Consider the following 18,342-nt stretch of genomic DNA (forward strand, 5'->3'; position numbering starts at 1 on the left):
ATATTAGTTGTACAAATATTTATTAAATATCTAAAGTTTTTATATTTCAAGTTGTATCCTTATTTTGAAACAATTGTGAACGTGGTAAATTATGTTTATTATTAAATTCAATGATATTGTAATACATATGAGAATGTTATATTAAATTGTGTTTAATTTGAAAATATTTTTGATTATACTGAAAGGATATTACTAAAAATAAAGTAATATTTGTTTTTTATGCGACGTTAACCCCACATTGTTTGTAATGTTTACACATTTATTTACACTATATGTTCTCTTGTCTGTATGAATGGGGAAAATGCTGAGTTCTTGAATGTTTTACAGCTGCGCGCGCACTTTGTTGGCTGTGCTAGTGCCTGTAACCGGAAGTGAAACCCGCTGCTACTGCTGTTGGGTGGGTGAAGCACTTGATTCAGAAAGTTGGGCTGCCTCTGACGGCTCCTGGGCTTTAAGAAATGGACAGCCAAGGACGAAAAGTGGTAGTTTGCGACAACGGTACAGGGGTAAGTCCGAAAATGTAACATCCAGCATGTATTTGTTGACTCGTTCAGCTTCTGTGCAAAGTTAAATGACAGTGAGACAGACAGAGCCCTAACAGGAAGTCATGAAAGATTAGCGCAGCTATGAGGAATGTCTGACAGCTGCACTAAATTCATTTAGCCCTCTACGTGTCAGATGTTTACATTTTCCTTTTTCATATTTTACCCGTTTGAATTCCAGTGTTGTTTATTCTAGACTTTTACTCCTAGCTGTACAATTTATATATATCCGATTAGGGGATATTAATCTGTTTATCGTTATACAGTACGTTTGCACCTTGTAATGGTGTAACTACTTCCTCACTTCACCATTAGGGTTGTTGGTGTCTTAACTCTATGAAGATCTGATTTAACATACGAACATTAAGTCATTACACACATAAAATTGTTTCGATTTAATGCGGTGCTGCGCAGACCGATCGGTCTATGACATCAAGTACCGCGAGAGCAATGCGATAAAAACTACCTTAATTGGCGTTTCGCGTCGCTCTCGCGGTACTTGATGTCATAGGCCGATCGGTCTGTGCAGCCTCTTTTGCAGTCGAAAACCTATTATAACTAATGCATAATATCAATCTACATATATATATATATATAAATAAATAAAAAAACTATTTCAGATAAAGCAACAAAAATTATTTTATTTTATGTGTACACATCAAAGAAAAAAGTGATGCAAAATGCATTTGCGTAAAAGTTTTAGTGCTGTATTCTAAATAAATAAGTGGCTGTGTGAGAAGTTGACAATTTAGGAAGTGTCGCAAATTGAAACCACAGCCAACACAGCCCCACTGTGCATAATATATCATAAAAAAGCCTAAATATGATGTGGAATATACTGTACAGTAGTTGATGTGAGAAACAAAACAATAGTTTTACAGCAGACACAGATACATTGGGGTAAATATTACTTTTGTTTGTCTAAAACAGAGCAAAATGTGTCTGCAGGGAAGCATACACACAGTGCACTAAAGTCAATTGTTCGAACAAAGGATATTATCAGGAAACACAGATCAACACAATTCAATTCTCCCTCTCTTTCTCTCTTTTTCAAACCATTAGTTTGTCAAATGTGGCTATGCAGGATCCAACTTTCCAGAGCATATTTTTCCAGCACTGGTGGGCAGACCCATCATCCGATCCACAGCCAAAGTGGGCAACATTGAGATTAAGGTGAGGTTCAGATTGCTTATTGCTTACTCACTCTCTACTCTCTGCCTGAACAAATGATCAACTTTCGAGTTTGTCATTTTACTGTAAGAAGACAATAATGAACTATAAAACATGCATTTCAGTTGTTTTAGTGTTTTAAGGAAATCCCTTATTTTCTCCTGGCCTTTGATCTTCTTTTTCATACTTAAATTCTTTTCTTCTTGTTCTTCTTGTGGTGAAGTAGAATAACAAAAAAATGGTAAGTACAGTCTGGCGTGTACTCTGTTTAACACTATTGCCTGCTGGGGAGAGTGTTGCACCATGCATTATGCAGTTGCCTTTAAATGGTCTTTAAGTGTATATTGTTATATCTTATCCTTGTAATATACAGGGCTGGGCAATACAGCTACAACTCTTAAAAGTTTTTAGACTTTTGACAAAATGTCATTAAAAATATCTGAATGTTTTTGCTCCCAAATAGCTTAAATGGTTGTGTGTTTTCCACATCATCAGAGAATCATAAGCTGCGTTAATTCTATTAAAGTTTTTCACAAAACCTTAGCATTATTTTCTAAATGACGTCGGAATGACAGCGTTTCCATTAACCAATGTTATGCAACTAAAACATCATTTAGTTGTCTCGCCTTAAGTTATTCCAAAAACCAGGACATATATTTATATATATTACACAGAGCTACTGAAATGAGCCGCTCTGAGAAACAGCCAATCAGAGCAGAGCTCAACATTATTATTCATGACACATAAGGTAATAATAGACCATTTCATTCTAATGACAAAACCTACGGTTTTAAATGGACATGTTAAACCATCTCTGGATAATTTTTGCACTTAATAATGCTACATACCTTCAATGTAGATATCAGAGAACAATTTAACAGATTATTACAATGCATTCTTTGGCACCTTTAAAGAAAGATCATGTGACTTTCATGTTTTCATAGCAGTATATATGCAATATATTCCTTTTTCAAATTGCCTGAAAAACCTGCTCAAATGTAATTGGTTTTATATACTGTACTTGCACCAATAAACAACATATATTACAGTACATACAACAGCAATATCTACCTTTATGTATCAGAGTTTTAAATTGTAAAACATTTTTGAACTATTGAACTGTACAAACTTCTGATTCATTACATCTGTTTTAGTGCTCTCTTTAAAGGTGGTGTGTGTAAATTTTAGCGGTGAGATTGCGAAATGTAAGCGGTTAAATTTACAGTCAAATTAAAAATGCATTAAAATATATATTCACATTGTTTTTTTGCCATCAATATCACTATTATTATATAAACTTTTTTCTTTAATTGCCCAGCCCTGCTTATGTTTTGTTTGTATTTTTATATATATTTTTAGCTAAATTGCAGTGGTTTCTCTCTAACATTCATTTCTTCTTCGGGTACTGCTTAAAATGTCCTTTTCTTACTCAAATATTCACCTCAGTTTAGTGCAGATGGAAATCATACACTGCATTTAGTCTGCAAATGTCTTTGTCAGAACGTGGCAACTATTCAAACCCACACTAGACGTTATAGCTGAAGTTCCCCAGTCTTTGGTCCGAAATAGATTTTGCAGAAGTTTAAGGGAAATGATGATGTCTTTGCACCTAATGTTGCTGCCTGTCCCCCTCTTTCTTTGTCTTTTAAATAACCTCTGAAATCTTAAAATAATATTTGAGGAACGAAGTAAAAGCCAATAAGAAGGCTTAAACAGAGTTTAATGTGTCATAAAGAATTTTATTTCCCTAAATATAGTTATGTGCCAAGTTGCATTCAACACGTACTCTAGAGCTCCATATTTTTCCCTTTTCAGGTGAAAGTTGATGAAAGCGTGATATACCCAGGAAGTCGGTCAGACAGATACATTTTAAGGGCAGCACGGCTCAATTGAAAACACATGGCAGCATCAGACACCTTCTGTGTCAGTGCCAAAGTACACCCAGTATTTGTGCTCTCCACTGCAAAAGCATTCATTATTATATAGTGCCTCTGTTTTGGTAGTTATTCATGGAAATATTATACTGCGGTGCACAACTTTGGGCCACGGATATGAGTGATACTAGTTTAAATCAAATGACTCGTTAAGGAGATGTGTATTGTTACTTTAGGTTATCAGCATTTATGTTTTTATATATACTTTTGGGTTGACGTGCAATTAGCAGACCACTAGTAGGCAGTATCCACACGTATAACCCATAGTAGCAGTTCAACAGCCAAAGAAGCAGCTTGGCCAGAAAACCCACAAACGAAGAAGCAGCAGCTTGTTGTGTATGATTTGAGAAGAACAGCAATGAGGGTATTAAGAACATAAAAACAAAATGTGGAAAGTCCTTGAAAAGTCCTTAAATTTGAAGTTTACTAAGGTGTGGGAACGCTGTATAGTGACAAACGCGATGTTCAAACATCTATTCATGGTGGTGAATTTTGATTTTGTGGTGGGCTGACAAATAAATGAATGTATGGGAAACACTGCATTCCAACGATGCTCGCTCGCTCGCACATTTTGTATGATGTCACAGCAGTAGGCAGCGCAAATATAACCACACCTATAATCCCTCCCAATCCGAAGTGGTACTAAACACAATAGAAAAGCTAGCCAAAGTAAGGTGAGCTGAGACAACCTGACCCGTGGGGTACGATGCAATGGAAAAGCAGCATAAAAGTGCTCACAATACTCGAATAACAGCCTAAAATGCCCTGGTGACTACTTGGGACACATTAGAAACCACATAGCAACGCAATGGCATCAGGACATTGAGTTTTTGCATGAATAGACATCACTTGCATTTTCTGCAGGAAAGTTTTGTGACTAGTGGGTTTTATTGTGTAAAGAGTGTGACAGAAAAGCATGCGTGAATAAAAACGACTAACATAGTTGATGCATGCAGATTTGCAGTTCTGTGCATGCTGGTTATAATGTAGACTCACTGGTGCCAAACGTTTTTAAAGTAATGTTATGTGTACAATATTTTTGCTTTCAAAAGAAATTGGTACTTTTATCCACCAAACAGGCTGTTTACACCAGGTATTAAGATGGTATCACAAGTGGATGAGAGAGACAGTATTCATGCTGGGTGTTTTAAAGGGATAGTTCGGTCAAAAATGATATTAAACTCATGATTTACTCACCCCCAAGCTGTCCAAGATGCATATGTCCATCACCTCTCAGACAAACACATTTTCAGTTATTTTAGAAAATGTTTTAGATTTTTTAGTCAATCAAATGTGAAGTTATGCGGTCCACGTCCTTCAAGTCCAAAAAATGTGCATCTATCCTTCACAAAATAAATCCAAATGGCTCCACGATGATAAAAAAGGCCGTGTGGTTTTGTTGTAGACAATCCACATTTAAAACTTTATAAATGAAAATAACTCGCTTCCCGTAATGCCGCCATCTTAGTCGCGTCTGCATTCAAGATGAGAGCTTACGGAGGTTTCTCTGCTGCTGCTCTGTGCCCCCGCCCTCCGAATTTGTCATGCGTCACTAAGAAACGTGCGTACACTACGCTGATACTCTCTTCTGAATACAGAGGAGTCTAAGATGGCGGCGCTACCGGAAGCTAGTTATGTAAAGTTTTAAATATGGATATTTCTACAACAACACCGCACGGATTACCCTCAGAAGGCCTTTGTTTATCATCCTGGAGCCGTTTGGATTTCTTTGGGGAAGGATATATGCACTTTTTTTGGACTTGAAGGAGCTGGACCCCATAACTGTACTGTTAAGCAGCTTAAGGATATAAGGCGTTTTCTAAAATAACTGAAAATGTAATCGTCTGAAAAATGATGGACATATCCATCACGGACGGCTTCGGGGTGAGTAAATCATGGGTTTAATATCATTTTTGGCCGAACTATCCCTTTAATCCATCTCTTTTGTCCACTTTCGTCTGCTTCTGTCCTAATTACATCGAGGTTATGGTCTATGGGCGAGTCATTAAAATACAAGCAGTAGAAATGACCGGTTTAAGTTGATAACACAGTCCGCTGCTTGTTGGGTCGAAAATGGTCAAGCTCAAAACGTTTTACACCGCATTTACACCTGTATTTAGCATTGTCCACAACACATATTAATACCAGGTGTAAACAGGGGCAAAGTGGCATGTAACTGATCACAATGTATAGCCAGGAGGACATTGCCGATGTAAAAAACAGCACCATCACTACTTATCTAGTTCCTCAAATCTAAACAAGCAGCATTTCTAGCACACACCACGTTTCTTCCAATTTGGTACTAGATCATGACTTGTCGTTTTATCAAACACAGCTAAAAGCTAGGTGGTTTATTACATTAAGCTTAACATTGCCTTGCTTGATAACCCTTGTCTTGTTTTTTCCAGGATTTGATGGTGGGAGATGAGGCGAGTGAACTGCGCTCAATGCTGGAGGTTAACTATCCCATGGAGAATGGCATTGTCAGGAACTGGGACGACATGAAACACCTGTGGGATTACACTTTTGGACCAGAGAAGCTCAACATTGATTCACGCAATTGCAAGATCCTCCTTACAGAACCTCCAATGAACCCCACCAAAAACCGTGAGAAGATCATAGAGGTGTGCATGCGATTTGCCTGCAGTTACAACACATGCGTGAATCTTGCAAAAACATCTGTACCCCAAGCAAATAAACAAATTTTTACAATATTAGAGTAAAAACTACCAGTACAGTAAGCAATAAATATATTATTATAATTAATAAAATTTTTACAATTAAAGTTTAATTATATATTGGTATTATTTTAAGATTGAATAGATGAACATTTTGCCCAATATTTCAAAGGGCGTGTTATGTGTTCCTTATTCCCATCAAACAGGCTTTTTGTCTAATTGATTCAGCATTTCAGACTGTCAGTCGCTTTTTAGTCTCCATATAAGATCGTTGCCAAAAATGTGTGTAGACGTTTAATGGTCTTTTATGTAGAAGTGCTGGTTTCATGGGAGGTTTCTGGAGATGAGCAGCAGCGCAGTCACTTAATCATCAACACACATTATTAACAGCAGCTGTTTGTTCATCCCAGCCTCTCATCTGAGTCGTCTCTCTCTCTGCTTTAGTGCAGCACCATTCAAAACACAACTTATGTTTAAACCAGAGTTATAAAAATATCATTCATTAATTGCTCAAGCAAGCATCACTATTATTACTGTTGTGTGTACTTAGGGTTAAGGATTTAAACATACCAGCATCTGATTTAACCTCTTCTGTGCCGTTTGTGCTGTGGAGATAAATGATACCTCAAAGTTTGTTAAAGAGATCATATATGTTTTTCGTCTGATGAAAGTCATACATTGAAGCCATATTTTGTCTTAGCAACTGCTTAGCAATGTTATACCCAGGCATCATGGTAGCAAAGATCACTTAGAATATGGTAGCATATAAACCCGCATAATTTTTTCATTTCAAGTTCACCATATTTGTCTTCATACCATTGTCCTTTAGGTCATGTTTGAGACGTACCAGTTTTCAGGGGTTTACATCGCCATCCAGGCTGTGCTAACACTGTATGCTCAAGGTGAGTGACTTCAGGCACTGTTATAAACACATTTGCCTGCCTATACAAACCTTTTGTCTAGTTTACTAAAACGTATCACTGAAATACTATCAGTTCATTACTCTGTCACGTGGGATATTGTCTTAATGTTTGTCTTTTGGGCTACACTCAAGGCCTTCTGACAGGGGTGGTGGTGGATTCGGGCGATGGTGTGACCCACATTTGTCCCGTTTATGAGGGATTTTCTCTGCCTCACCTGACAAGAAGGTTGGACATTGCAGGCAGAGACATTACACGCTATCTTATTAAGGTACAACAGGATCATTTAGCACATTACATTCATTTAAATTCGGTTTTACCCTATACCAGATGTTTGCATGTTTCAAGTTAATTGTTTGCAAGTTGATTTGTACAAAAAGTGGGTGATTCTCACGAAAACTTGGTTTTAAAAATGTCAAGCATGAAAATGTAAAAATTGCTTAAATTTACTTTTTTTCCCACCAGACATTGAAAAACAAAGTCTGGAGTAAATGTGAACATTAATTTAAAAACTTTTACTTATCATTTAACACTTTTTGTAACATAATTTAAAAAATTAGTCCTAAAAAATCTCATTACCGCAACAGTCAGAAAACATCAACACTGACATATTTTCAAAATGATAATATGTCAATAATTTGGAGATTCTGCACATGCATTTAAAATCAAAGTATTATGCTTCTATTAATTAAATTAACATTTAATAAGCATCTGTTGCGGTAATGATAATCAAAATGTCGTGTAAGCATTCTGACAAAACAATATATCAAATTAACTGTAAAAAATGATCTTACCTGGTAGCCATCTTGAAGTAACTGGTCCATGTGCTTGGTCACTCAAAATCAAACTTTATTAAAATTCTGTATGTGTGCTTAAACTGTCCTCAAAAAGTGTTGCGGAGGATGAGAACATCAGGCATGGACACATAATTTTCCTAATTTTTCTTCATTATTATTATTATACATGAATATTCAGTAAATATTTTTTCTGTCATCTAAAGAATTCTAGCAAAACATCCATTTATTTTTTTTCTTAATATTTTTGTGTTAATTTGATTAAATTACAACATAACGCATGTTTAAACACAGCCGGACACATTGCGGTAATGAGAATTTCAGCAGAAAATGAGATAAAATTTACAATTATAAATTCTTATGTTGAAATCACACATTGTGCAAGGTACAACACAGTATTGTGTTAATTCTGATGCTTTTTAATGTTACTATATTAACATTTTAAAGCTAAAATCATTAGTGCCGTGGTGTTTCAATGGTTTCGTGAGAATCACCCAAGTATAGACACTAGCATTGTGGCACTTTCAAAAACTGATCAGATGATGTGAGTTCTGTGTGTTTAGCTTGATGTGGCAAACACATTTTGGGCCCTATTTGGGGCCGGTTGCACCAGCTGGGCGTAAACCTGGTCGTAAGACTATTCTGGACATAAAATGCGCTTTACGTCGGACGTAGAATTTACACCTGTTGCACCATCTAGCCGTAGCGCACGTCTGGGACTTAAACTTACATCTAGTTAAGGCAAGGGTAGGCGTAAGTATAAAGTATTGACTTTTTTTCAATGGCAAAAATAGAAAAAATGAAATGTTACGAGACTTTGGCACGTCTAATGCACAGGATACGCGAGCAATGTACTTTCATGCATGGTAGAGAGACCGCCAATGAATTATATAATAAAATACATAAATACTTACAAAGACACTGTAGATAACTTATTAAAAGCTTTCATTTAATTTTGTTTGAAACTTAAGCTGTTATAATGAATCTGCAAACTATTATACCTTTTGTGCAAACAGTAAAGGCTTTCGTGAATGTGTTTGATGGGTCTGCACGTGACGCACGCATCTTACACGCACTGGTAAACATGAGAAAAGCTCTCATATGTCATCTATTAGCTGGCAGCAGAAAGTGTACGTTTTTTACCATAGTAAACTCGAATGGCGTCTAAATATCACTGCGGTTAAGCGCATACGCGGGGGCGCGCATCATCTACGCTGAGCGTAGTTTCAAATGGTGCAACAAGACGTAGGACTTACACCCAACTTTTTTACGTCCGGCTGGTGCAACCGGCCCCTGGGGTCTTGGCTTATTTTGCATCCTTGTGCAGTTTTGACCTGCACTGACATTTGTGCTTTTTACAGTTGCTTAAAAACATAATAATGGCAAATGTCATCAACACTGTGTCCAGCACAAACTGGGCTACAATATTATTTGAGCAACATGTATGTACATGTTTGTATTTTTGAGATAAAAATGTTTATGCATGTTTTTTGAAAAAGCAAAAGTCACTGATATACTGTAAGTTCACAAAACTCACTTTTCAAAACAGGATCTAGTAGTCTATAGAGTTTTTTTTTCTTCAAAATGATATGAAAATCATTCTGCCTACTCATTCACATTAAGCAATATATTGATTATATTAAGCAATATATTGCCAAGTAGTGGATACAAGATGTATGCACCTTTTGCATGCTTTTTAATAACAAAAAGGAACAAAATGAACATAACTTATAAAATATATAATAATAAAACATATAAAAGGTAAAAATAAGGGTAAAGTTTGGCCTGCATCATAATTGCATTTTTTTTAATCTGGCCCTCGATGAAGGGTAGTTAAAGACTCCTGCTGTACACAGGCTTTGCATATCATTAATATTCTTTATAAATTATCTTACAAGCATCCAGAGTCAGACATATCATTGAAATATCTTTTTTTACCATGTATTTAGTGAATTATAACGCTAGATAAACGAGAATTTGTGAGCGTTAAAATTATCCATTTGTCGTGTCACACAGCTGCTCCTTTTGCGAGGTTACGCCTTCAACCACTCGGCAGATTTCGAGACGGTGCGCATGATGAAGGAGAGTCTCTGCTACGTGGGATACAACATCGAGCAGGAGCAGAAGCTGGCTCTGGAGACCACTGTACTGGTGGAGTCCTACACGGTCAGTTTTATGTGACTGACTGGGAGAAATTTCATGAACCGTTTTAATGCAGAGTTGCGTACTATAAAGGTGTTAACAGCCTGTGGAGCAGTAATATAACACTTGCTGAAATGTTTGAAGGTAACAGTTCAAATGTTACAGGATGTGAGGCAGAAGTTTTTCTGGCAGGAGTTTTTACTGTGTGGTTTCATGGATTTCCTACTGGGATGCATCAGTATTCCGTGTAGTTTCCATGGTAATACACTTTTTGGACTGAATTTAGCAGCAGGGAAATTCTTCAGTCTTCACTTTGAGTGAAACAGCACAAATCGCTCTGTTCTGGACTGGATGTGCTGGATGTGGGTGGCCTCATGGGGGCAGTAGTGAGGTGTATTTTTTTTGAGGGAGGGAGAAGGAGGAATTGCAGACAAGCTGGTCAAAGTTTTACCCATCATGCACGCTGTCTAAAAGCAGTAAAATGTTTTGCTAACAGTTCCCCTTCTACTTTCCTTTCGAAACCTTTTTTCTGTTACGAAAGAATCAAACGAAACAAGTTTTGAAACAAGGAAAGCAGTGTAATGTCGCAGTTGCTTAACCAGCATGTAACATCATTTCCTGCGTGGCCGCAGCTGGGAAGCTCTGCATTTCCGACCTCTGGACACTCCTCAATGGGCTCTTTATATGCTCCTACACAGCCTGCTCCCATTTTTCTCATTAGTCATCACGGTTAGACTTGGCTCCGGGTTACCCTTCAGACCTAAGACTTTGTTCAGTCGAGCCAGTTTAACAGGATCATCCAATTATCAAGGCAGATTTGAAATAGTGATGCATGTGATAAGCAACTGGCCAAATGTTGACACGAGGTGTGGTTATATACCTCAGTATGTATCGATGAGGTTTTATGGCCGTTGAAGATGTGTAATAATGCAAATGAAGTTTCGTGCACTCAAAGAGTGTGATATGGCTAAAAAAAATATGGATCATTCACTACAACAGTATATAGTAATATGTAGCTATATGTGCTGTAACATAAATATGATGAAAAACAGAATCATCACAATATTCAGTCTTGCTTAACTTCGACACAATGATCATAAAAATTAGTGCCTGGCAAAGATTAATCGCGATTAATCCCATACAAAATAAAAGTGATTTTTGGCATAATATATGAGTATGTGCTGTGTGTAATTATTATGTATAAATAAATACACACACATTCATGTATGTATTTAAGAAACATTTACATGTTTATATATATTTATTTATATTTTTATATATTCTATATTAAATGTAAATTTAAAAAAAAAATTATATATAAGTAAAACAATTCTGAAATTAATATATGAATGTGTGCGTGGTTAAATATACATAATATTAGACACAACGCACATATATTATGCCAAAAATTACTTTTATTTTGTATGCGATTAATCGCGATTAATTTTTGCCCAGCACTAATAAAAATGTATTGTAAATATTTAATATAATAACGTAATTATATTAAAACCTTTTAGTATGTTTAGTAAAACTTTAAAATCCTTTCTGTGTTTATGCAGCTTCCCGACGGTCGGGTTATTAAGGTTGGGGGCGAGCGGTTCGAGGCCCCGGAGGCTCTCTTTCAGCCTCACCTCATTAACGTGGAAGGGGTCGGGGTGGCCGAACTTCTCTTTAACACCATTCAGGCAGCAGACATTGATACAAGGGCTGAGCTCACATTTCCAGTACTTGTATTTACTGTGGTTTGCTTATGGCCTTACAGCTATTAATCCTTAGATAAAGAAATATACTAGTAAATGTTCGAACTGACATCGGATCAAAAAAGTTCATTAAAGTTGTCTGAAGACAAGAACGGGTATTGAATGAAAATTTAAGACAACTTTTATGAAAGGTTTTGATCCACTTCAAATGTATAGTTCACACAAAAATGACAATTTACGCACATGTCATTCCAAACTTGTATGGCTTCTTCTGTGAAATTTAAAAATAGGATTTTAACAATGATTAAACATAAAACAAGTCAATTTATCCATTTTGGTAGCCCTTGCTCACAAAAAGGTTGGAGACCTCTGAAATAAGTTGTCCATGAGACTTATTCATTATCTTATATTCATTCATGCAATGGTTTGTGTGAGCAATAGACTGAAATGAGTCACTATTAACTAAAAATCCCATGAAAATCATTCAGGATGTGGAATGAATAAGGATTAAAGTAAGGATGACTAAGGAGTAAATTATGACTCCTCTCTCTCTCTCTCTCTCTCTCTCTGTCTCTGTCTCTCTCTCACACAGGGCTGAGTTCTATAAACACATTGTTTTATCAGGAGGATCCACCATGTACCCTGGTCTGCCCTCTCGACTAGAGAGGGAACTTAAACAGCTTTATCTTGAACGTGTACTAAAGGGTGATGTCAACAAACTCTCTGTAAGTTTGCCCACTTTTTAATGTACCATACATTTATATGTTGCTTAAGATCTCCAAAAACATTTTAGGACCACATAACAGTCTGTGGTGAAATGTGGCGAGCAGACTGTTACTGTGGGTTCACACCAGACGCGAGTTAAAAGATTTGCGCGAGTAGATTACATACAAAGGCGCGATCAGATGCGTCCTCGCGTGGGGTGATACGAATGACGCGATATAGGCGGCAGTGCACGTTTGCCGCAAAAACATGCGCTATTTGCCTCAAACGCGCCTTCGCCCGTAATGCGTCTTTCACATAGGACGCGGTGTGCGCTATGAAACCCATTCATTTCAGTGGCTTGTGCCTCGCAAGGGCGGTTTGTTGTTGCGTCAACCAAAGTTCAAAATAGTTTATCTTTGGCGCTGCGCTTTGTGACGATTACCCGTGCTACGAATAGAAACAGGGCATTCGAACAGGGTATCCATCTTGGCTGCGTTGAACCCAACGGCGAGCTCAGCGCACACCGCTTCCTATATAAAAGCCCCATAACGCGATCTAGCATTTGGTGTGTACGTAGCGCTAAGATGAAATGATCGGAGATCTTGTTAAAAGTAAACTTCAGCCTCTTTTTTTTCTATTACTGGAAATAGGGATGTTCATATTGACCAGTTAACCGAAAGTAAGAATTTATGACCGATTAATATTATCAGTTAAAAGAAAGAAAATTTTTGTTAACGCACAGACCTTTTGCAATTTTTCTACCCTTAATTTGTGAATGTCCTGTAAAGGACGCAAATTATTTCTGCCCTAAGTCTGGTAATTAATCATTTGTATGAGAAATCATTTGTACTGCACATGTGTCCATGCTTGAGTATGGTTTGGAAGCTGCATGGAGACGCACATGTGTGCACAAGATGACACGGTATGGCTCCGCCTCGTGCACGTTTGGACAGACCTTCGCTAAACGCCGCTGTCCTAGACCCTGAACATAAACATCTCTGGATTAGGGATGCACCGATATGGAAATTTTGGCCGATAACTCTTTATATTTGGGGGCCGATAACCGATATCTATAGGCCGATAAATATTCATATTATTTTTACAATGAAAAACTCCCAGGCTGCGGACATCTTGTCTTTGCGCTAGACTAGCATACTCTTCTTAAGCCCGCAACACGTGTCATCTTCGTGCTATGTCACTAATCAATACTCCAAATGGCCAGCAATGAGCAAGTGAAGTGGTTCACCAAACCAAAATAATCCATCATTTATCGGCTTTCATTTATCGGCCTAATTTTGCTATCAGACCGATAACCGATAATATTAAAAATAAGCAGTTATCGGCCGATAACGATATGTCGGCCGATATATCGTGCATCCCTACTTTGGATATTAATCCAACAGATCGTGTGCTTTTTGATAATGTAATGCTCCGTGAAAATTTGACAATGTATGAATCCTGATTCTGTTGCACATTCAAATTAAATTAAATGTTTGTGTTGTTTTTACCGGGTCACAGAAAACCGCCAACTGTATTTTTACTCAATATCAAATAAATATTCTTATTAGTTAACGGTAAATGTTCGGTTAACAAGCTGCGGTTGTCGGCCAAGAAAATTAACTTAAATGAACATCCCTAACTGGAATAATATGGGATATGCGGTGCAGTCTGTCTGGTCTCAGAAAGTTGTGAAATTATGAAAATGTATTTATACAGCTCCAGAGTTTTATAGTACAGTCAATTTTTATCTCAAAAGATCAAGTAAACTTGAAGCATTTTAAAGTCAATTTTTTTATTGTATTGCCACCTTTGCACCAGCAGGGGGGGTGCATCACCTGCTCCTGCACACTGGTGTAAGAACTTGCCACTCGAGCAATGTTAACAGTCCGGTTTAAACACAGACCGGCCAGCTGAGCTCCATCTCATTTAGAATCTGGCCATTGGCCTGGAAAAGCATTTTGGGGAGCCTCTGAGCCGGCCGCATGTCAGGCCACTATATATAGATGATCAATTACAGATGGCATGTTTGATACGGGTGAACGGCATGTCTGTCTGCCTGTCCTGAAGCCAATTAAAAACCCATTTACTTTACACGAAGGCCTCCATGAGACCCTTTCAGCCACCTGTTTATAGTGCGTTCAGGCTCTGAGAGTGGATGAACACAGATCAGCTCCAGAAGAGTTCACATACACTGTACACCTCATTATTCTCCCATTCTCAATTCACAACCGGACAGTGTGGCTTTTTATATGTCTTAAAGAGATCCATTCAAAGAGTTTTCTTGTATGTGGGTCAGTGTCCGCGCTGTTCCCCTCCCTTGAAGGTCTCGTCACGCTGTCTGTTTAATACCCCTATAGAAATTCAAGATCCGGATCGAGGACCCTCCCCGGCGTAAGCACATGGTGTTCTTGGGTGGGGCGGTGCTGGCTGACATCATGAAAGACAAGGACAACTTCTGGCTGACGCGGGAAGAGTATCAAGAGAAGGGTGTACGCGTTCTGGAGAAGCTCGGCGTCACAGTCAGATAAACGGTTCTCGTAAGGCCGCGCCGCTGACTTCCGCATCTGTCGAACGACCTGTTTTACGTTGCTCGTTTCTTTTGTTCATCCTCTTCTGCCAATAAATCGTGTTGTTGATGTAGATTGATGGATTGGGATTTTGAAGAAGGGTCCTGGAGATGTATTATTAGTTTTATTTGGTTTGGTCCTCTGTCCCCGCACTGAACTTACCAGTAATATGGCAATGTCATCATCAGTCACCTGCTAACATATAGTGGCATATGTTGGATTTGGGCCATTACTATGCAGTACATTTTCATGTGCCCATAATATTTGTTAATATATTTGATAAAATTAATACTTTTAAATATGAAAAAATCAATGTTGTTTTTATCATAGTATCACAATTCTAAAATTGCAGGTGTTTATTAAATGTATTCTTATTTCCAATGAAATATTTCAAACTATAGTTAGTTGGTATTGGTAATCTGTTTTTAGTTTATCTGTCCTCAATATCATCTTCTTTCCCATTAGTGTTCTGTAATACCTAGTTATTGATTAATGATGTCATCATCCTAGAAGTGACATCATTTTAGTGGAAAAGCAACAGCACATACATCAATATTATCATTGGATTTGACACATTCTGAGTTGTTGTTTTTTTACTCTTAACATTCTTTCTTTTTTACAGAAATCTATTATGGTTGGGTTAGATTACGTATTTCCTTTTATAAAAAAATTATGCAACACATTTTTTTTAAAAAGTAAAATATTTAAAGGTTCTGCATTATAAAAGTCATCCAGTTATGGATGGGAGGGAGTAAAATGTAATATGCAAGAGCTTACAGGCTATTATGTTTATGACAGGCATTATCATCACTATTGCATTAGTACAAGAACAGATACAAGCTGTAATGAATTCTTACAGCACCCATTCAACACTGTTTACTGTGTGTCAGTCAGGTGACTGAGGACCTGAATGCTTTGTCTTCTCATAATGCCTTTTTTTCTGAGGTGACCACAACTGAAAACAAGCAACCAGAAGGTTATTTTGGTTTCGTTGTGGTCAAGAAGCTTTAACCCTATATAGATTGGGGAAGTTTATTTTTTGGTTTCTGTCCATCTTTGTCATAGCTGCCTGTTTTTTTGTTTCAAATGCTCGTCCAGAATAACAAGAGGGATTAACATGTGCTTTTAAGGGGTTTAAAGATTGATCTGTGACTCTGTGGGATTTTGATAAGGTATTTAGTAAGCTGCAGTGTAAAAAGTTTAAAATTACTTTAATTGGTAACACCCAAAATATTTAAGTTAATTCAACTTAAAATTTCACTTCAATTGGTTACACCTAAAAAAGTAAGTTTGTTTAACTTAAAAAAAATGTATATAGTAAAATTAAAGTAATTTTTTAGGTTGATCCAACTTTTTACACTGTAGCTTGTCTTTGGCTAGATTGCAGTTGCAAATTGTATTTTGGCAGACTTCAACATACTGTTTTACCAGTTCGATGAGAACTGAACATTCATGTTGTTTTATGTGTTTATATATATATATATATATAAAGGAGGGAAATTGAAATAATTTTTTCTTAGCTGTCCAATTGTTATAATTATTATTTTTTACTTTCTATTAATTTTCTTTTTTTGCAGTGCTGTGTCTTGCATAGAATAAAAGAAAATCGTTTTATACCGCTCATTTGGACAGTTTCTTTTATTTGAATAAAGCAGTATGGGATACTCATAGGTTTTATTAAAACAGGGTGATAAATCTGATGTGGTTATTTGACACATTGTTTATAGACATTTATACACTACATAAAAATATGATATTTGAGTATTTTGTATGCTTCACATTGTTTCATGTATGTGTGAAGACACCACATATTTATCCAGTAAAATTATTATATTCTATAAAAATTATTCCAGCCCCAAGCACAGTTACACTAAGAAAAATGGTAAAAATGATATTTCACTTGGACAGTACCCTTTCAAAAAGTACAACTTTGCATATCACTACATTACATGAACATATTGGTACCATCAAGTGCATATAAGTACCAAAAATGTACATATTGGGTACCAAATGTATAACAGGGTTCGAACTGGTCCTTGAAATCCTTGAAAGTTTGTGAATCTGAGGGAAAAAATTCAAGGGCCTGGAAAGTTTTTGAAAATATACATACATGGACACAGATCGTTGAAAGTGCTTGAATCTATTTCATGCAAGAAATTTTCTGGAAAAAAATCCATATAATTCCCTGTGTAGTGTAGGATAATATCATGAAAAGTCTAGACTTTAAACTGTTCTCTTTAAATGCTAATATCTTCTGTATATATGCGAATGCTGACTCATACCAAAATGTTTGACACATGAAAACATCTCGGGTTACGTACAGTATGTAGCTGTTGTTCCATGAGAAGGGAACGAGACGCTGCGTCTCCCTTGCCATACTTCTCCCTTGCCATACTGTCTTTGTCGTTAAGCCTCATCATTGGTTGAATTTGATATACACATTCAGATGCACTTACCCCTGGAGGCGACCCCAAAGTGTCACCGCAGTGACACAGCGCGAGTTCCCTCGAAAGGGAACTGTAACAATGTACCTTAAAAGGTAACACCATGTAACCTTGATCTCACTTGAAATGTGTCCCCACATTTAGTCCTTGAATTTGAGGGTATTGAAAGTCCTTGAAATGTCATTGAATTTGAAGTTAACTAAGGTGTGGGAACCCTGTATAAATATCTTTACCTAAATGGCACCTAAATAAAAAAAACATGATTTATATTTTTCACATTTAACCTTCTCTAAATGGTTTCTGATAATCAAAAATTTTTCAAAAAACAGCCAGTTTAGGTTTTAATTCTATGATGAAATGTCACATGATTACAAGACTACCAGAGGGAATGTCACAATCTGAAAGTATGTTGATTTAGTTGTTGACTGTGATGACCAAGACAGTTAACTAGATTAAAGTGAGCATGAATGTAACATGAATCAGCTGCCAGATTACTTTATTGCATTTGATTAGATTTGCCACCTAGTGCAATAGGCCAATAGTTAAGGAAGCTGGCCATAAAGTCATCATATAAAGTCTAATCCTCAGCTTTCCCCTTCGAGTCAGAAGATACACAGATAAGAACTATGTGTTTTCCACCTTTGACCCTGATTACACCTTTTGGAGGAAGTGATGCACTAAACTAGCACTTAAAACGCCTATGTTGTTGTGTAATGTTGGATATCATTGCCTATAGGGTGAACAAA

The 18,342-nt window shown here is 36.9% G+C and overlaps 1 protein-coding gene across 1 annotated transcript; it reads left to right on the plus strand.

The window, feature by feature from the left end:
- The first annotated feature begins 346 nt into the window (after positions 1–346).
- actr2b (actin related protein 2b) lies at positions 347–16,775 on the plus strand. Its single transcript, XM_073872927.1, has 9 exons — positions 347–506; positions 1,605–1,715; positions 6,055–6,270; positions 7,154–7,226; positions 7,379–7,515; positions 10,055–10,204; positions 11,740–11,883; positions 12,471–12,605; positions 14,943–16,775. Exons 1-9 carry the CDS (start codon positions 459–461, stop codon positions 15,111–15,113), a joined length of 1,185 nt encoding a protein of 394 aa, XP_073729028.1. The 5' UTR covers positions 347–458; the 3' UTR covers positions 15,114–16,775.
- Positions 16,776–18,342: the final 1,567 nt, after the last annotated feature.

This window comes from Misgurnus anguillicaudatus, chromosome 11 (genome assembly GCF_027580225.2).
Source record: "Misgurnus anguillicaudatus chromosome 11, ASM2758022v2, whole genome shotgun sequence".
Lineage (NCBI taxonomy): Eukaryota > Metazoa > Chordata > Actinopteri > Cypriniformes > Cobitidae > Misgurnus > Misgurnus anguillicaudatus.